At 42.4% G+C, this 21,336-nt stretch overlaps 1 protein-coding gene across 8 annotated transcripts in view; it reads right to left on the bottom strand.

Moving 5' to 3' along the window:
- The window catches only part of OSBPL9 (oxysterol binding protein like 9), a 162,650-nt gene that overhangs the window by 641 nt on the left and 140,673 nt on the right, over positions 1–21,336 (bottom strand). For all 8 annotated transcript variants that reach the window (XM_058654925.1, XM_058654928.1, XM_058654920.1 and 5 more), the window contains 14 exons: positions 19,876–19,966; positions 18,839–18,943; positions 14,638–14,797; positions 10,979–11,091; positions 10,750–10,868; positions 8,552–8,637; positions 6,355–6,526; positions 5,372–5,456; positions 4,333–4,443; positions 3,311–3,374; positions 3,068–3,208; positions 1,681–1,759; positions 884–975; positions 225–360 (listed from right to left, as the gene is read on the bottom strand). In XM_058654925.1, coding sequence (XP_058510908.1) covers positions 225–360; positions 884–975; positions 1,681–1,759; positions 3,068–3,208; positions 3,311–3,374; positions 4,333–4,443; positions 5,372–5,456; positions 6,355–6,526; positions 8,552–8,637; positions 10,750–10,868; positions 10,979–11,091; positions 14,638–14,797; positions 18,839–18,943; positions 19,876–19,966 — 1,554 coding nt within the window. The remainder of the gene's footprint in view (positions 1–224; positions 361–883; positions 976–1,680; positions 1,760–3,067; positions 3,209–3,310; positions 3,375–4,332; positions 4,444–5,371; positions 5,457–6,354; positions 6,527–8,551; positions 8,638–10,749; positions 10,869–10,978; positions 11,092–14,637; positions 14,798–18,838; positions 18,944–19,875; positions 19,967–21,336) is intronic.

Below are 21,336 nucleotides of genomic sequence, written 5' to 3'. Positions count from 1 at the left end.
GAGGAGAAGACAGTCACACGGCTGCTTCCTAATTCCGTGATACACATCAGGGCTCTTCGTACCCACCACTCCCCCCACTGGACTGGAAAGTGCTCTAGGTCAGAGCCACTGGTTATCTTATTTATAAACAGTGTCTACAACTTTAAATCTTCAAATTTCATTGAAAAGAACTGTTGAGTTACTCCTCAGATACAGGAGAACCAGAAGTTGGGAGGTGAGCTTACCCTTGTCTCCCACTGAATTTCCTTCTCCTTCCTTTCTCGGGCCTCTGCTCTTTGTCTTTCTTCAAGTCTGTGCTTTGCTTCAGTTGCTGCATCAATGTCTCTTATTTTTAAGTTGAAAGTGACATCTTTCCAAAGACTAAAAAAGTCAAGAGGAAGTGAAGGTCATGAACATGAACCAGCTCTGAATAAAGCCTAACAGTAACTATAAATCAAATGGCTTTGAGTGCTGTATTGTAGGGAACAGAGAAACAGGCCCAGAACATTCCACTACTAGTTAGGAAAGAAGGAACTAAGGAACAGGAGAGAAAAGAGTGCAAGCCGTGACCTGGAACTCTACTTCTAATCTGTTAAGTAAGGCCAGGACTTATTGTCAATTCAAAGGGTTAGTAGATCAGAAGATTGTTTTCAAGCTAGTAACATGACCTTGGACAAAGAGTTGAGGTGCAAAAGGCAAGAAGCAAATTTAAGGGGGTAAGACGAGGCTTCCTCTGAAGACCATTATTTCCATTTCCGCAGAGAAAGGCTAGCTACCTGAGCCATGGTTTCAAAGCTAGTTACAGGTGGTGCTGACCTATGGACCGGGCACACAGCTATCCTCTGCTCTGCCAGGGCCCAGGGCTAGGCAGCAGCTGCAGCAGACCATCATTCTGTAACCTTACCAGCGAGACTCGTACTCATTCTGGTCTTCCAACTTCCTCACTTTCTTCTTGATTATAGGCAACTTCTTTGTATCTACAAAGACTGTATTTTCCTAGAAAACAAGAGACAAATGTTTTGTTGTACAGACTGTTCTAGGAAGGATCAGTTCTTCGGAAAATTGTTTTAATCAACAAATTGATCCTCAAACCCTATACTTAGTTAAAGATGTAGACAATAAAGGTATGTGTTGTAGCTTACTTAGGTTTAAACAATTGTGTATTTCAAGTCTAGACTCATTAGAGGCTCAAGTCAGCATTCTGTGGCTGTGTGCTGCAGCCTAGAGGTATCTTGAAGTGCTACTGGAAACAATGGGTCCTGACGGTAACCAAGTTAATCTGAAGCGCTGTTTCACACCAAATTCTTTAGGTCCAAAATCCAGTTCACTGGCTCCTCTTAATCCCATACCACCTGCCTAGTTTAAGGAGAGCACCTTACGGGAACTCTCATAAGGTTATCTTATGGGAGGGCGCGTTACTTAAAGCACAGACTTCATCTCATAGACAGCCCACACATTGTAATGATATTTGTACTATTGGGTGCTTGGGGTGTGCTACTCTTTTACATGAACACGTTTTAAGAGCCAAGAGAAAAGTAAAACCTTAATTACTTGCTCTGCTAGGGAGCAGGAGGGGCAAGAGAGGAAAGCTTGTTAGGAAGAGACATTACAGCTGGCCTGAGGCAAAGTTCCAGATGAAGGACGACAATAAGGAATACACTACAATTTAGGGTAGCTTCAAACAGCAAAACAGGATCTTACCCCCGTTGCATATTTTGCATACATTACACCATTCCATTCTCCTTCAATGGAACAGAAAGACTTCTTGTCATTTGGAGAACTAAACAGAAAGGAAACATTTTAGTCAGTCTCAAATCGAAATTTTTCTGCCAAAGATTCTAGTAGTGTGGCCTGCCATGCAGGGCAGAACACAAGCAGCAGCTGCGGAGGCTTTGGTGAAAGGTGTGTGACAACTGTGTTTCCTAGGGTCATCTCCAAGGCACGAATTAACATCAGGACCCACGAATAGTGAGAGATGAAAATCCCTGTGTGGGAAGCAGGGCCTGAACACGGCACCCTGTGTTCTCAGCTGTGCACAGGCTGGTAGAGACCTTTCTGCAACGAGATGCCATGCATAGGTGCTTTGCTGAGTATTCAAATGGGGCCTTGGGGTCAGGGTAAAACTGGAAGGCTTTGCTGACGGACACAATGTTGGAGAGTAGACTCTCAAATGGAGTTAAAGAGCCCTCAGCCTCAACATGGCAGGCCGACTTTGACGCATTCTGGTTGACGGTCTGGTTGCTGTCAGTCACTTCCAAGGAGCTCTGAGGCTGAACCTACTCAGATCTTTGTTCTGAACATGCTGGTCACCTGCATGTTTGGCAGTGGGCGGGGACAGGGGGTGGAGCTGCGTTATGCTAATGACTTGTGCTGCTGTCTTAAAGCTTTTTTTTTTCCCCGAAAAATTTTTTGGATGTTCATATTGATCTTTACTTAGTAAACTTTAACCTTCTGTTCATGGTCCCACCCTCAATGTTTTCTTGAATGCTGATGCTCGTAAGCAAACTAGCTCCCTGGAAAACTGGTTAACCAGCAATGTGTCCCCATCCAGACACTTTCCAATGAGGCCTTCTAAGCCAGGGTTAGGTCACACGCTTCTCTTCCAGGCAGGCTCTGAACCTGCCCAGTGGACACACACACTCCCAGCACCACTGTCTGCACCTGACCCAAGAACGTCAAATAGAACCAAGCCAAATGCCCGTACAAGTGGTAGTGATGGTTACTGTGTTCCCCCAGCAAAGGAATTGGAAAAGGGGGTGCTGTGAGGACTGAGAGACCCTTGAGTGAATGTTGCAGAGTCTGTTACAAGAGCTACTTGTGGTCCAGTCTGGCAAAACTGAGTGAAGAATACATAGTATGGGATAGTTAGGTCACCTAGGCAGAAAATTCCATTAGTGGTCAGTTTTGAAGCTAGGTTTAAGGTCTCCTTTTAATACAGGATTTTAGGCAGAAACATGATACACACATAACTCAAACACATTTAGGAACAACCATGAAAATGGCTAATTCTTAAGAAGAGATGTTCAAACACTGGAGAGTAATTTCAGAGAAGTGGAAAAACACTGAAGCAGACAAAGAAAATACCTACAAAATCTCAGCAGTGATTCTGTGTTTCTTGCCCCCATAGAAGGGTTTAGTGTGGAAGACGATGTTTGCACTATAGCCTGTTTTGGAACAATTAATACTGCATTCTCCTCCTAATTCCACCCAGGGCACTGTGAGAATGGACCTGCAACATGACAAAAGTTTTCAGATAAGGGGCACAGTCAAGAGGAGAGAGGGGCATGGCTTAGGAAAGGGCAATGTGTCTGCTGGCCCCAGCTCTACTTGCCTTCCGTAACCGTTGGGAAAGGTGAGGATGTAATGCTCATCATAGTCCAGACACGAGACGCAGCCTGTGGAGAGAAAAGACCACCTGAATAGCGGCCGCGTTTGGTGCAACTCACTATCCCATATGCCATCCCTGCTTCCCCAACCACATGTAGGCTTATATGCAAGGAACAGCATCCGGCATGGTACTCTCTCCGCACACAAGCAGGTAGCACATACTAGAACAAAATGAGAACTGACTGGATGACTGCAAACACCAGGGTGTACGCAGGCTGATTTGGGTGATGGACTGAGTCAGACCCTACACAGGCTGGCAACAGAGAGGAATCGTCAGGTCTGGGGCCACCTCTGGCAGGGTTTCTTTGGGGACCCCCAAACGGGACCACTGGACTCAAAACTCCAACCACAGTGAAAATCATGGGCTCTGTGGTCTGATCTTGGAGTGCACGTGTTGGAACTGGGCCTCCTTGGTTGCTGAAGTCTGTGCAGTGGATGGCATACCCAGATGCACATGGAGGCCATGTCAGCTTACTGAGGCCTGCAGAGGGCGTCTAGTACCATGTCAGAGGATGGAGGCCAAACAGAACAGCTTTTCCAGCCAAGCCTTGACAGAAACAGTCTGGGTGAATGGATACACTAAGGTGGACTGTCCGCCAATGGACCTTGGAAGGATTTCCTCATCTTTGGAGCAATGAAATGGACCATGTCTCAGAACTACTGAAACCACTTAAGCAGTACCCTCGGATCGGGTGACCATCCCTGATCCCTGCTACTGATGCAGTTGGGCTTCTGGGAGTGGCCTTCACCCCTGTTCTCCCCACTTGCCCAGATATAAGAAGAAACAAGGAGACTGGAAACGGTTGTCTCAACCTCTTCCTTCCTCAATCCTTCCCACTCTAAATCAGTGGTCCACATGTGTGCACATCCCTTTCAACTATGGAAACAACATCAAAATACAGATACACATAAAAAGAATATGAACTTCTGTTCACTTGGAAGACCACCCAATGCCCAAAGACTCACCCTGCCCAATGTTGTGCACACCAATTGACATCCCAAGGAATTTTGATTTGGTCCAGATATGAGCATTGAATTGTATCTTCTTGTTAAAACATTCAGCATAAAAAGCTGAAACTGAGAGAAAGTGTTTGCAATTAATGAACTATATAGCCATAATCATCTCTCAAGCTCACTGGGGAGGAAATGGGCTCCTCAGGGAAATATTTTACGACTTAAATAGCCTTCAATCACAACTCATGGTACCTGCTTGTATATCCTCTTCCCCAATGCAAACATCCATTCACAGCCCTGTGGGAGGAGCTATCTGTTCTCTGTCAGCTCATGTGCCCACACTCCGATCTCAACTGGGCCCATCCACCAGTCTTTTTTTTTTTTTAAAGATTTATTTTTTTTTAATTGGAAAGTCAGATATACAGAGAGGAGGAGAGACAGAGAGGAAGATCCTCCATCTGCTAATTCACTCCTCAAGTGGCTGCAATGGTTGGAGCGGAGCCAGTTGGGAAACAGGAGTCCAGAGCGCCTTCCGGGTCTCCCACATGGGTGCAGGGTCCCAAGGCTTTGGGCCATCCTCGACTACTTTCCCAGGCCACAAGCAGGGAGCTGGATGGGAAGCAGGGCTGCTGGGATTAGAACTGGCGCCCATATGAGATCCTGGCGAACGCAAGGCAAAGACTTTAGCCGCTAGGTTATGGTGCTGGGCCTCATTCACCAGTCTTAATACTGCACTGAACATTATCTCAGGAACATGCATGCAAAGACTACTTCGCCTTCGCACAAACTCAAACCTACTAAGATCTCTATATCTGTAAAATTACTTTGGAAGCCTCAGAAGGTTGTTGCCCAATCTTTCATTTTATACGCAGATAACCAACCAGTGAAACTTAGAGTCTTGGAACTCATATAAGAACAGACAGATGTGAGGAACCAATCAACCGAGTATCCACTTTAGGTTACAACACTTGCTAGCTGTACAACTGACAATAAAGTGACTACTGGACAGAAGAGATTAACAGCAGATGTTATAGAAGACTCTGTGACTTACTTGGTGGATGATGGGAAACCTGTTCAGCCACAAATGTTACACTGCTTTTGGAAACCCAGGGAACTGGTCCTTCCGAAACTAGCTCCTGTAAGCAAATACAACATCATTGTTTTTGATGAGGACACAAATGACATCACAGAGAATCTAGTAACAGGAGAGTCTGTTCTCTCCACACACCAAGCCCTGTACAGACTTCTAATATGGCATTTATGTATAGGAATATAGTTACTGACTAGACTAAAACATTCTTGATTTCTAGGACCACGTGCCTAACTTAAGAGTAGGCCTAACACCTATGGGGCATTTATATTTACAAATGAGTAACAGACATCTACTGCCCGTTGTCTCTAGTCAGGACATGTTTTCTGTCACTCAGAAAGGGAAACAGATTACATGCCAGGTGCGGTGGGCAAGGGACTTTGACTGCTAGAAGCCTTAGCACAAGTACCTGAGGTCTCCTTCCTGGCTGTCTTCAACACACGCTCTGAGGGTCAGAGTTGTAGGGCCAGTGGGTGTCACCTAGCTTCTAGCCATGGTGTCCTCTCAGATAATGTCATCTAGTCCTACAGCTGAAATGACATCTAAATACACTAAAACCTCTTGAAGTCTCATCCCCATCTCTCGTGAATGCCACACTTTTAAAATTCAGCTCCTCTCAACGGCCCCATCTCCTCCTACCTTTTCTCCTTACTAGTAAGTAACACTACCCGCTTTTCAAGTCTTTGTGCCAGGATGCATCTCTGATTGCCCAACTTCAACTTAGAAGCCACAAAAGTGTCATTACAGCAGACGGCATTGGCAGGGCTGATTTCTAAACCTTCATTACCACTTTGTACCACTCTTTCCCTCTTCTTACTATGTTGAAAATATGTTCACCCCAACAATGTTCTTTTATGAGTGGTAAGTGCCTTTTGGCTATTGCCTTTGCCATTACCATCTGCCTGTAGATGGTAACAGTTTATAATTCAGGATACAGAACTCACCGCATGCTCTTCAGTGTCATTAGGTAGTGTCCAGTGACATTGGAAGATCTCGCCCAGAATCGGATTGTATGGCTTTTTGGCAACTGATCCTTTCCTTCCTGCATGAAAGGCTGAGAGATACCATTTCACTACCTGAACCATTCGATCCCGGGGATCCTTCTGCTCGCTGATGCTGAAAGACACAAGGTGCAACTGAATGTCTTGTTCCTTGGTAGGATACACGCGAACATGATCTCGCTCCTCACCTGGTCCACCTGAGCACCAGGACGCCTGGTCTGAGCACCCGGGGACAGGTATTATCTATCACCTTGAAGTTTCTTTGTAAAACCCAGGTCTAATATACACAACTAAATGCACTGCTCTTAAGTTTGAGGAACCTGAAGAAAGTATACATCCATTTAATTAGCACCCAATCAGGAAAGATTTCCCACCTCCTTTTCTTAGCAGTAACGGCTGGAGCCCTCTCATATTGAGACAAACACTGCTTCTTCTTCGTGGTGCCACAGATTAAGTTCCAGTTCAGAAATCCATATAAGTGTGCCATCTGTTTGCCAAATAAGTTGATTTTACCTATCTGTGTCATTACTTCTAATTTAATTTTTTCATGGTCAGAGATACATTCTGTATGCATCCCATCATTTTAAATTTAGTAGGACTTCCTGGTGTATGGTCGGCTGTGAAGAACATTCCATGTGCACCGGGAAAGACCGTCTAAACAGTTCTGAGGCACTCACTGCAAACAGCAACTGAACTGAGTTGATTCTGAAACCTCACCCAGCGTCAGGGGGGAGATGAGTGGCTACCGACTCAGCTGGTTCCCAAGGGAGAGATTTGTAAATTTACCACATTAGTCCCCTATTGCTTCATGTATTCTGAAGGTGTGCTTATTAATATCAAGCAGAGGGTATTATATAAACTGACTTTTATTATTATTAAACATCTCTATCTATCACAGCAGTTTGTCTTGCCCTGGCAGTCTCCTCTTATTACTAAAACAGCTCCCAGTTATGTAGTGCTTGCAGGTGAGCCCAGCCTGTTACTCTGAATCCATCAGTGCCTCCACAGTGGAAGTCTCCCTTCCAAACAGCACACACAGGCGCATCTTGCTTTCCATGTATCCTGATCAGTGCTGTTCTCTTAAGTGTTGTGAATTTTCTATTTACAGAGTGTAACCGATTGTATAACTAGGTTTAATTCCACCATTTTGATATTTGTTTTCTACATGTCCTTATTCCATTTATTTCTCCTTTCTCAAAATTAACCACCTGCAGTATTTTTAGTTTTCTGTTTAAAGTGATATACTGGTTTTGTAACTGTACTGTTATATTTCTAAAGTGGTTCATCTAAGGATTTCAAAGTTTAAATCCTCATACATAAAGGCTCCTCTTAAACTGCCAATCTATATCTGTACAATTAATCCTTATATTTTATCTGTTAACTATCTTAAAAACTTAAAAGCACTCTGCCATATTTGAATTTCTGTCTTTTGTGAACTGGCTCTCCTAAATCTTCATTAAGAAGGAAACGGGTCTGTACGTATGTGAACACAAGTGTTAGCCAATGTGCACATCCTCTGTGACACCTCAGTGATTTGTAGCTGGCCTCAATAAATAAACTACAGCCCAAGCACTGAAACCAGAGAAGATGGATTAGAACACCTGCCATGTTAGAGAACTGTTATTAATGGAAAGCCATGTGAACTTGGCTCCTTGTAAACCAACCCCCCTTGACAAGACTTCTCTCCCTTGTTCATATTTCTCACGTTGCAAGCTGTACATTTAAAATTTATGAGGCAGTCTTTACTGTGACACAAGACTAACTCCCCAAGGACACTCTGAGGCCTTTTCTTTCTTCAGCTCATCACAAAATGTCTGGCAAGGAACATGTGCTACAGAAAGGTTTGCTGAACTCAGTGTAAATAAGTGAACAGCAATTATGGGTGCCTGCGCCAAATGAGCCACGACACTGGACACTCAGTTATGGGCTCTGAAGAACACTTAAAGTGTTCAACTTAGTGCCTGACAACTACATCACCATCTAACCTAAGAGAACAGACATGTCTCCAAAATAAGCACTACAGTCAGCGATGCTTCTCCCAGAAATGTTTGAAGGGTGTGTCCGTCTATCCTGAAAAGATAGAAAACTAATAAGTAACAGTTTATTAAAAAATAGGAAAACACTGTTTTCAGTCAAATACCTCACAAACAGGTCCGGATGTGCAAAAAAATCTGCATACATTTCTAAAAGAGATCTTCTTTCAAGAATGAATGTTGGAAGAACTACCTGAAAAACATACACATTTGACCTGTGAGGATTGAACTGTATTACAGATACACACTGTGGAACTGCTAAAAAAAAATCCCATTCCAATCATGCTAACGTTCACCATGTTTCTGAGCACTGCTAACCCAAACTGTTCTCAATGAGGTGCACCCAGTAACCGGCCAGCAACGAAGACAAGAAAAGGGACTGGCAATGTTCAAAGGTTCATTTGCTCCGTGCAGCCTGCCTTTTTTACTGAATTTAACAACAATAATAAACTTCCCACTAGCAACCCTTGAAAATCTAGCTAAGGACATTATACACAGAATTTCTAAATACAGGAAAAATTATCCATATTTTAAGTAGAGAAACATGAAGCTGACAGACTGAGAATTTTTCCTGGCATGTATAAGGTAAGGACTTTAGCCACTAGACTATCATGCTGGGCTCCAATAAAAGTCATTATATCATTGATAACACACTTTTTGGTGACTATAGATTCAAACATTATAAACTGGCAGCAAAAACTATGTAAAGCCAGAATTAAAACCTGATCCAGGCAGATGCTTTTGGCTATCCCCCTAGGGTCTTACTTTAACCCTTTCAGAATTCTCAGTACAAATTCAGGCTAATATCTGTCGCCTCAGTCTCAAGGAGCAAATATCGACTAACCTGAACTAACCACCTAACTTCCCAATGCCCGGCTCCAGCCAATGAGGTGCGACACAAAGTGTCAAGGAGCTACATCTGGAAACAAATGTCCTCCCTAACAGTAAGGAAAGGCCAGCACTTAGGCAATCTAACAATCTAGTAACTCTTGGGGCAACCTTCTCCAACCTAATGTAGCCCTGTAAGTATGCTAAGCTCCACAAACTGATGTCATCTTTGACTTTGTCATCTTACTCAGATTGGGGGTAAAAGTTTTATGGTTACAGGTTTTAAAATCAAAGGTCAGACTAGAATCTCAATTTTTCCACTTAACATGACTCAGCCAATCTACTTACTTTGCATGAGTTCTGGTAATAATGAGTTTAGTTGAAAAGAACACCTCCTTTGCAGGACTAGGAAGGGAATGAAGAGAGCATAGAGGGCCTGGTGCAGTAGCCTAGTGGCTAAAGTCCTTGTCTTGCATGGGTCAGGATCCCATATGGGCGCCGGTTCTAATCCGTGCCGCCCTGCTTCCCATCCAGCTCCCTGCTTGTGGCCTGGGAAAAGAGTCAAGGATGGCCCAAAGCCTTGGGACCCTGCACCCATGTGGGAGACCCAGAAGAGGCTCTGGCTCCGCACTTCGGATGAGCGCAGCTCCTGCCATTGAGGCCGCTTGGGGAGTGAATCAACGGATGGAAGACCTTCCTCTCTGTTTCTCCTCCTCTCTGTATATCTGACTTTCCAATAAAAATAAATAAACCTTTAAAAAAAAAAAAGAGTAGAAGGCTTCAACTGTGCTCAGGGCTTACACACCAGTCACCTAAATCAACAGGGCACTATGTTCGATGCTGTGACTTTAAATTCAACTTCAGATTAATTATCTGTAATTACGTGTCATACAAGTTTACATTACTCCTCTTTTTTAGTCCTTACACCATCCTGTGTTCATGAACAAATGCATATTGTGAAAAATCTACGTGTAAATTTCAAAATCTTTGCACCAGAAAAATCTTATCTTTAGTTTCATTTTTCCATGGGCCTTTGAGGTATCCTTAAATGTCATTTTGAATGTAAGGACCCCAAAACTCACAGAATAAGGGTTCATTCAAGGCTCCACGGGCAGGTGGGAGCACAGGGCGAGGTTTCACACACCAGTGCTCTGACCCAAGACCAAAGCTCTGTTCCTTTCAATTTTGTGCTCACAACATGGCTTCAAGTTTTGACCAAATTACTAACCCAGCTCCTAATTATTCTTTCTGTGTCCTACATAAAATCTAAATCTTAATCTACAAAATCCATACATAATATTCTGAAATTAATTTCACTTCTTTCATTCATTTATAGACAAGCTTACTTTTCTGCTTATACATCACATCAGAATAAGACGTAAGGATAAACTGAAGTTGTATGATCTTCACACTTGCAGGCATGCTCACCAATCTGAGAACACACAGGATCACATCAGGCGCCAGACCAGAGTCTCACCTTAGTCAGGTCCATTCCAAGCCTAACCTGTGACAAGAGGTGCATGATAACACTCTTGTGCTCCTCCACAGACCCTGCCTCTGCATCATCATCTCTGTCGTCATGCGAATCAAAGAGGTCTAAAATAAAACACATCTTCTTAGAGTGGCATTTCACGGGCACAATCTATGCCATTCCCACGATTACCAATGTTTGCCAGGAAAATGTAAAGTTCTCAAGGGCCACTTACCGGCATCACTTGTTCCATTGGACATGGAGGAATCGAGTGATTCTGTGGTATCTGGACGCTTCAGACTGTTCCCCGAACTGCTGTGCGTCAGGACGGAGGCAGACCCAGAAGAGCTTAAAACGACAATGTTAATCACCACCTTCAGCTCAGCAATGCACCGAGGGTCAGAGCAGGATGTTAATTTACAAAACTCCTTGAAACCCAGTAACACAGGTGACAGTTCTACAGTTTCCTGGTTATGACATACATAAATGCTCTCCAAATATTCCCTGCCGCCCTCATTCCAAGAATAGAAATTAAAGCCTCTCACCATGCTCAGCCTCCAAGTGTGTAGCCAACCCATGAGAAAAGCGGGCAGAGGTCTTACCTCGGCACCAGACTTACAGTGAGAGCTCATGTTCCGATTAAGTTACTTTGTATAGATGTACCTAGGACACAATTCTAGGCAACAATTTCTATTTTTTCCATTCAAGATTTATTCTAAAAGGCCAGGTTTTTATAGAGAGAGAAGGGAAGATGGCGAGAGCTCTTCTACCTGCTGGTTCACTCCTCAAGTGGTCACAATGGCTGGAGCCGAACTGATTCGAAGCCACGAGCCAGGAGCCTCTTCTGGGTCTCCTACGTGGTTGCAGGGTTCCCAGGGATTTGAATCATCATCCACTGCTTTCCCAGTTCCTAAGTAGAGAGCTGAACTGGAACTGGGCCAGCTGGAACTTGAATCAGTGCTGATATGGGATGCCAGTGCTACAGATGGTAGATGAGTTTTGTATGCCACCACAACAGCCCCTTTTGACCTATTTTTAAAAATCCTTAGGTAACTAAACATTGTTTCTCTACAGGACATAGGTTTCCCACATAGCTCTTTTGATCTGACTCAGCTTACGGCCTGGGAAGTCAGCATAGGCTGGCCTAAGTCGCTGGGCCCTTATTCCCACGTGGAAGATTCAGAAAGAAAATTGGCTCTGGCCATTGCCACCATCTGGGGAGGGAACCAGCAGATGGAAGACCTCGCTTTATTTCTCCCTTTCTCTGTTAAAGTTTTCAAGTAAGGTAAATACATCTAAAATAATAATAATAATAATGATAATAATTCTATCAAACTTATAGGTGTAAAACATTTTATATTCTACTTTAAACATAGCTTCCCATGTTACTTATATACTTTTGATATTTTCAAACATGGGTTTGATATTTTCAAATATGGGTTAAATATTCAAGTACTTTACAGAGCAGTTTTCTGTTTATGGTGAACCTGAGTAGAAGGTGAACTCTCAGCTATAACCTGCCCCTACTCATATCTACTCTCCCCCGTATCATCCAGGGTCCAGGTCACGAAGGGTTCACGCTCAGTGTTGTGTTTTCTATGGCTTTTCACAAATGTATGACAACACGTATCTGCCACCATAGAACCACACAGGATAATTTCATTGCTCTACAAGTCCTGCAGGCCTTTCTGCAAAATGCTCTGTGGCTCTACAACACATCATTAAGATACAGTCCAACCTTTTTTTTTTTAAGATTTATTTTTATTGGAAAGGCAGATATACAGAGAGGAGATACAGAGAGAATGATCTTCCATTTGGTGATTCATTTCCCAAGTGGCCACAATGGCAGCAATGAGCTCCAACAGCCAGGGGCTAAGAGCTTCTTCTGGGTCTCCCACACAAGTACAGGGTCCCAAGCCTTTGAGTTGTCCTCTACTGCATTCCTAGGCCACAGGCAGGGAGCTGGATGGGAAGTGGAGCAGCTGGGACACGAAACAGCACCTATATTGGATCCTGGCGCATGCAAGGTGAGGATTTAGCCACTGGGTCATCGTGCTGGCCGTGCAAACTTTCCAATCAACTGACCTAAAATCCCAAATCCTGTAACATGTAAATCTTCAGATGCAGTTCCAAAGATCAGAACTATGGATGCTGTGCTTTTTTTCTCTCTTTACCCATAATGATAAACTATTGCTGGGCAAAGTGAAATACTTAATGTTCAAAATTTTAACAACTGGCGTAGTATAGAAGTTTAAGCTAGTTTACAGCAATAACTTATCTGAAAAGATTTTTAATTGTTTAAAGAACACATTTATTGACCCCTGATTGAATTTATTGACCCTAGATTGAATTAAAATCTATCTTTAATTTTGGAATTTTCTCACAAATGCTCACTTTCTTTGAATCTTATTACAAAGAATTTCCTTAAAAAATTAAAGTGACATTTCTATGGCCAATTGCTGAGAATAGTTTCTCTATAATTCATTTCACAACATAAGAAATGCAGAAAAGAAACCGATGGGACTGATGCAGTGGTGCAGCATGCTAATCTTCAGGCCTGCTGCATGGGCAGCCCGTAAGGCTGCTAGTTCGTGTCCTGGATGCTTCACTTCTGACCCAGCTCACTGCTTACGGCCTGAGACAGCGGCAGAGCACGGCCCAGTGACTTGCACCTCTGCACTCATAATGGAGACCTTCAAAGAGCTCCCAGCTCCTGGCTTTGGATCAGCTCAGCTGCGGTTATTGCGGCCATGTGGGGAGTAATTTATTCCCAAACCTCTTTCTTTCTTTGTTAATATGGCTTTTAAAGAGACAAGCAAGTAAATAAATCTTCAGAAAAAAAAATCTGTCAAAATCTATCTATAGCTTATTACTATCTAGGTACTTCCTTCAATTCTCAATGCTATTGCCTTAGCTCAAGGTTATTTATCTTTTTCGGTTTACTAGCAGGTTTTGACTGGCCTTCCTAACTGAAATGCAGCACCCAATGTATTCAATGTATGCAATTTCAAATTGAAAAATCCCATTTGCAGCCCTGACCAGCCACTATCATCACCTGTGAGAGAATTTACTCAGTTCACAGTAATGGATTAAGCTACTTTACCACATATATCACTAGGCTAAAAATTTCTGTTCCAAAACAGACTAAAACTTCTTTGAGCTCAGGAATTTGGTCTTTTTAATTTCTGCACCATCCTTCTAACTAGTGCTATGCCTGGATCACAGGTGTGAATAATTCTCTTGAAGCACAAAAACCAGTAACAGTGTCTTCTTATTTGCACAGCACTTTGTAGCCTATTCATTCTCTTCAGTATGTGCCCAGGAGTTCAACTAAACATTGGAACATTGCTACAGTTGATTTTATTTATTCAACCTGGAATTAAGAATCAAATCAAGGGCCTGGCGCGATAGCATAGTGGTTAAGGTCCTTGCCTTGCACGCACCAGGATCCCATATGGGCGCCAGTTCTAATCCCAGCTGCCCTGCTTCCCATCCAGTTCCCTGCGTGTGGCCTGGGAAGGCAGTTGAGGACGGCCCAAGGCCTTGGGACCCTGCATCCGCATGGGAGACCCGAAGAGCTCCTGGCTCCTGGCTTCGGATTGGCTAAGCTCCAGCTGTTGTGGTTACTTGGGGAGTGAATCATCAGACAGAAGATCTTCCTCTCTGTCTCTCCTCCTCTCTGTATATCCGCCTTTCCATGAAAATACGTAAATCTTAAAAAAAATAAAATAAAAACTGTTAACAGAACTAGCTTCACTCAATGAGCTAGTTAAATACAAGTTGCTCCTTTTATTGCCTTCCCCAAAAGCTTATAAGCAAGTCTTTCATTCACATAATTTTGAAGATCATATTACATTTTTTCAATTCAGAAGTATTCTTTAATGCTCCACTTACTCTATTAAGCGCTTCGGGGATGAGCCACTTTGGTGGAATTCATCAGCATCGTAGAATTCATCTTCACTGCTAGAGTAAGAGAACTCTGGGACTGTATTTGGAGATAAGTTGACATGGCTTGGAGAAGTCAGACTGCTACTGGGTGGTGAATGCCCACTGCCTAGAAGTGAAAAAGCTTTCAATTAGGGGAAAATGTCGCTAGCAGAGTAGACCTCAGGCACAGCCGAGTCAAAGCAGACCTTTTGGAAATCAAGAAAAACGCAAAATTGCTAAATGTCTACACTATTTGGTAAAGGAAGTTAACATTTAGATTAAATTACACAAAAAAGACACATAACGTTACAGAATGGGGATAGAGCATTTTGAATAAATGATAAAAATAGTATGTTCCTATCCTAAAAATAAGGATCTACTTATAAGGAAAATTAAAAATATCTCCAGATAGTCCTGAATACACACCACCTAAACTTCTTGCTTTTCCCCCGCTCCACTCAAGTTTATATGAGGTGCCTGGGACCTGGGGACAAAGATGAAATCAGAGGATGCTATGAGCAGAATATAGACCAGCAAAAGACTAAGGGTACAGCCTTCTGTTCCTAAATGTTCTAACTGGAAATTAATGGAGATCCAGACAAAGAAGACAATTATCTATTCTCTGAGATGACCATCTGCTGTGCCGTCTGGTACTACAGTGAAAACAACAACGATTAAACTGACAAGTGCAGAGTACCACTGTCAGTTTCATTTACTGACTATCTAACGGCCATCAGGTGATTAATGCCAACCTACTCCTGCTCTCCGACAGGGACTACAGACAAGTGTACCATTGCTGGCAACACAAAGCCAAGGCCACAGTGCAGGAAGCAACTGAAGACAGTGGCAATAAAAACGAATCCAAAGCCACTCATGGATTGTTCATTCTGTGTCAGTGGCTCACTGGTCTGCTAACTAGGCTGCCGCGTTCACAAAGACAGTTTTAAAATAATGTAAGAAGCTTGCTATCTAAAACATAATGCTTACTGAAGAAATTCTAGAGGAGGCTCACAGTGGCCAATCACATTAAACCATCTTTTTCTCCAAAGAGAGCAAAGAAACTTCCTAAGAATGGAGAGAGACCAGGAACTACAAATGCAGATACTACAGGTGATGGCAAACTGAAAACAGATTTATGAACAAGACGAATATAAATGGGAACTGCAACAGAATTAACCTGAGATCAAATAATGCAGTATATAAATTGTTTATTAGCCATCACCGGCTGCACCCTAGGAAGCATGTCAGCAGCGAACCAGAACTGTGAGTAGACTCAAACTCACCTCAGTATGGGTGATGCACAACAACTAGGCCTAATGCCCCGTCAGTTTTAAAACTTTATTTAAATACACTATTCTAAAATGTTAAGTTTTGAAGTATCTCCTGAAATAATTCCAGAAGACAGACTGTATCTTCTGGTAATAATTTATATTAAAATTAATATACACAAGGAAAGACCATCACTATTTAAAGCTTATAACTAATTTATAGAAATTTAATGTTTCGGGCCCGGCGGCATGGCCTAGTGGCTAAAGTCCTTGCCTTGAACGCTCCAGGATCGCATATGGACGCCGGTTCTAATCCCGGCAGCTCCACTTCCCATCCAGCTCCCTGCTTGTGGCCTGGGAAAGCAGTTGAGGATGGCCCAAAAGCCTTGGGTTCCTGCACCCGCGTGGGAGACCTGGAGGAGGTTCCCGGTTCCTGGCATCGGATCGGCACAGCACCGGCCGTTGTGGCTCACTTGGGGAGTGAATCGTCAGAGGGAAGATCTTCCTCTCTGTCTCTCCTCCTCTATGTATATCCGCCTTTCCAATAAAAATAAAATAAGTCTTTAAAAAAAAACAGAAATTTAATGTTTCAAAGTTCTGACATAATCCCATCTTATAGCAAACAAACAGCAAGGGATAGGTTCGAGGTTATAACAAGCGCAAGGTCAGAGTGCCTGGTTCAACTTTTGTTGTTGGTTCTTCATTCCAGCATCCTGCTACTGAAGACCCTGGAAAGCAGCGGTGACTGGGTGCTGACACCCCTGTGTTTCCAGCCTTTGGCTGTGGTCTTGTCCTATCATTGTGGCCATTGGGGGAAAAAATGGCAGGTCAGAATTCTGTCTCTGCCTACCAAATAAAAATAATAAATAAAATACATGGGGCAGGTTTGGCATTGGCACTCCCATTTCCAGAGCTGGTTCCTGAACCCAGCTTCTGCTAATGCAGACACAGGGAAGTGGTGGTGACGGCTGAAGTGACTAGATTTCTGCCACCCACACTGGAGATCAGGACTACTGAGTTCTGGGATCCCAGCTGTCACTCCAAATGGCTGTTGTGGGATTCAGGGAGTGATCCAGCACATAGGAGTACTTGCCTTCCCCACATCTAAATAAGCAATTTTTTTTAAATTAAGAAATAAAAATTTCAGTGAGATGTGACAAAGGGCATGAGATACAGAAGTTTGCCAAAACATGCTGACTTCATTATTCAAACTCTTCATAACTTGCCCAAGAGTTTTCTTTGAAAATTCAGACAGCCCATGCTGTTAAAGCAGCAGCACCCTTAAATTTACTAATTCAAAATTGTAAACAGCTAAAAGTACATGGCAATTTAAAAATTACTACACATGCAAAGTCTTCCAAGGTTACAAATCTATAGAAATTCTCAGTGGCCTGGCAGTGACAGGTATTGTGGCACCTTTGGTTAAACTACCAGTGATGACTCAGCATCCCATACGAGTGCCACTGCAGTACCACTTGTCACACTTCTGACGGAATTCCCTGCTAAGGTTGCTGGGAAAGCAGTGCACGATGGTTTCAGTCTCTGCCATCCAACGTGGGAGACTGAATCAAGTTCTAGGTTCCAGCCTCAGCCTAGGTCAGGCCCAGCTGCTGAGGTCACTAAGAGAAGTGAACTAACGGATGCAGAATGTTTTTCTCTCTGTTAACTCTAATTTTCAAATAATCAAAATGAATCTTAAAAAAGAGGGGGGCAGTTTGGTTTTGCTGCTCAAGTTTAATAAATAGTCAAGAGCACTAACTGCTTCCTTGGTTTTGTTCTATAGGTAACTGGATGCCACTTTAAAAACATTTTTTTTGAAAGGCAAAGACCCAAACAGATACACAGTTACGTATCAAATTTCCTATCTACTGATTCAATTCCTAAATGCCCGCAAAAGTCAGGTTTGGGTCAGGATAGGAACTAAAAACTCCATCATGGTTTCCCATATGGGTGACAGGGACCCAAGTACTTAATCCATCACCTGCTGCCTCCCAGATACACATTAGCAGGAAGCTGGACTGGGAACAGAGATGGGACTTTTAACAGCCACTCTAATATCCCAATATCCCAGGTATCCCAATCAGTGACTTAACACACTATACCACCATTCTCCCACTAACATAAGTTTAATTTGTTTCATTGTTTAAAAAAAATATTTCAAATGAAAATTTGTTCCAAAAGAATAACAGGGTGGGGAAGAGATATCTTTCATCTGCTGTGCATTCCTCCAAATGCTTGCAACAGCCAGGACGGGCCAGGTTAAAGCCAGAACTCCACACAGGTCTCTCATACGGGTGATAGAGTTCAGCACTTGAGCCACCATCTGCTGCTCTCTCAGCTGTATTAAGAGGGAGTTATATCGGAAATGGAGTCAGAATGTGAACCAGCACTCCCATGTGGGAAGATGAAATGGCAAGCAACTTGTCGCAATGAGCCACAACAATGGATCCAGCTACACTAATTTTAAAATAAGAAACGAGTGAAATATCTACCACTGAGTATTCCTGTATGAGAAAAAATAAAGACTTCAATTGTAAAAAATTAAAATGTAAATGAAAGTGAAGTATCCATTTTCTTGTCTATAACAATAACAAAAACTTTACCTTTACAAGCCTAATGAAAAAAAATTTCAAAATGAATGATTTTTCAGGTAAAAGCAAAAACTCTGAAATATCTTTTTTAACTTATAATTGCTTACTAAAGCAATTAGTTGAGTCTTTAGTTACAGCCTTTAGTTGAGTCACAAACTTAATTATTTTGTGCACAGAATGGCACTGGTGAAAACTAAGATATCTCTGGAAAAATAAAACCAATTTCTCCAACCTTTTCACTCTCATGAATCACACACAAATCTCAAAGGCTAATAAGTAGTTATGAGAAGCAAATTACCCAATCTGTACCTGTACTATTGGGTGTTGGAGTCTGATGATGCCCCAAGGTAGCTAACACAGGTCCCACTGGCAGGGACGATGGACGCTGCTCCGACTTACACAGCTGAGCAGGTTCTATGGGAGTTGAACATGGGAAACATGTCAGAGAAAGAGCCACACTCTTGCCTGTACCTGCTTGGGGTTCAAAACCCTAAAAATCAGTAACTTTTAAAACTATAACCCACTAAATGAAGGCCCACATTCTTTCCCTCTGAATTTCCAAGTCTGAACTCATGGGTTATTACAACACAGAGTACTAAGACATCGGGCAGAACATCAAGGCAGCAGCAATGAGAGGTCCTCAGCACAAGTTCTCGTCAAGGCAGGCACTGCTTGTGAAATATAAAACCTGAAACAGGGCACAGCGCCCAGGTCCTCTTTGTCCTCTAAAAACTTTGAGGCTCATTCTCTAAAGGAGTCGGAATTCATAAAGTGATTTCACATGTATGAAAGAAATGTATGTTATCTTTCACTGGCAACGTCTGGCTTCACTGTTTACTAGGAAGAACACGTATAACAAAAAGGCAAAGGAACCAATGCAGCTGATTTCATTGTGCCATAGATAGATATATAGTTTCTTGTTCCACACCTAAAAACTTACATGTCTTGCAATCAGGGAACATGATAAATTTCATCTCTTTCTCATCTTAAAATCCACCATGAATATTTATGGTTTTCAGAGTTATAAAGAATGCCCAAAGTTCATTTCTTGGTCACCCCACATAGACCAAGGTGAAAGATATTCCCTGGTAACAACGAATCACCAGGATTATCAAAATCTCAGCAACCTTGTTTATCTTCCCCTCAATCTGAAAACCTAAATCCGACTCTCTTCATCCTTCAATAGCCCTGAAACCAACATACTATGACATTCTAGGTCATTTTTAGTTGTAGTGTTTACAAAAAAAATCCTATTGGCTATTTAAAGCTAACAAAGGTTACTACAGTAACCGTGCAAACTAAATTTTTCATGATCAACCTGTGAAACATTTTGTCATATACCATACCTGGAGGTAAGACTGTCTGAGAAGGCATTGTGCTGATCACGGGTTCCAAGGGACTAGGCTGATATACTGCATCTACAGGATTAATAGTACTCTGAGATAAAGAAACACAGCAAAATTATTTTTAATGCAATGTTCTCATGGTGACCCTCCCAACTGAAGGAAATGCTCACATTTCTGACAACAAAGCCGTGAGGGCAGCTACAGAGGCATGTTGATTAAATTGCACAGAAGAAATGAAAGCTTAGCTATATATCTGTGAGAGTTTCTTACAACAAAGCATAGCAAGAAAAGGGAATGAATTTCTGTACACAAGAAAGTAAAGCAAAATGGAAAAGCTTGGTGGGAGTTGTAAAACAGTGTGTAAAGATTTGAGGAAGCCAAGCCTCCCAATTCCACTAAGCTCTTCCCTAATCACTGTTGGGCCACAAATACAGTGGATTTTGAGGTTCCTGGCCAGTGAGCCAGTCGATAGCAGATCACCTCTGCCTCTCTTTGTAACTTTGCTTTTCCAATAATTTTTTTTTTGCTTTTTAATAAACATATTTCTAGTTTTAACAAGTAACACACATATTTATAAGAAAATTAAAACAAAACAAAAACCCTTTAAACTGTGCATGGGTTTCAAAATGTTTTTCATGGACTTGTTAGTTGTGTCACATATATTCTGTGTGCTCTAGCTTTCACGTTAATGAGTCACTAACAGAACTGCACCATGAAGATCTCATCTTTCTAGCCCACACTCCTGGGTACTCCATCCCTGGGTACCACGCAGCATAGCACCTAGTTCTGTAATATTCAAGATGGACATGCTTCAGTTCTAATGGTGGGGGAGGGGAGATTTAGAAGAGAAATGAAAATACCCCTATGTAGTTACACTTTTAAGGGAAAAATGAAATCCAGGTCTCTCACCCAAGAACTTATTCAAACAGCATGAAGGCATTTTAAGTACAAGACTTCACAGCCTAATACCTCTGTTTATTAAGGAGGAGGGAGTGGGAATGAAACCAATGGCAATGGTTAAGGTGAGACCACCATTAGATTACACTAAACAAATCCCAGAAACAAAAATGTAGGTTCTGATACCTTTCCTTGATCTGTAAACTAAACTTCAAATACATATTTTACTTTGTAGCAGAAAACACTTAAACAGAATTAATAAAGAAAAGCTTTGATAATGAAAAGAACCCCAAAATATCTGAAAACACTTAAAAGCAGAGTGGGTGTTTAGCTTCACAGTTAAGACACAGTTTGGTGAGCGTGCCGGGGCTGGACTCTGGCTCTGGCTGATTTCAGATTCCTACTAAAGCAGACAACGTGGTACATTGGTGAGGGCTCAAGTGACTGGGTTTCTGCCACCTATGTGCGGGACCTGGATTGCATTTCCAGCTCCCAGTTTTGGTTTGGCCAAGTTTTGGCTCCATCCAATTTGGTAGAGAGATAGGAGATTCCTCTGTCAAAAAT

The sequence above is a fragment of the Ochotona princeps genome, chromosome 2 (assembly GCF_030435755.1).
Source record: "Ochotona princeps isolate mOchPri1 chromosome 2, mOchPri1.hap1, whole genome shotgun sequence".
In the NCBI taxonomy this organism is placed as follows: domain Eukaryota; kingdom Metazoa; phylum Chordata; class Mammalia; order Lagomorpha; family Ochotonidae; genus Ochotona; species Ochotona princeps.
This window is presented reverse-complemented; position numbering and strand designations above follow the sequence as displayed.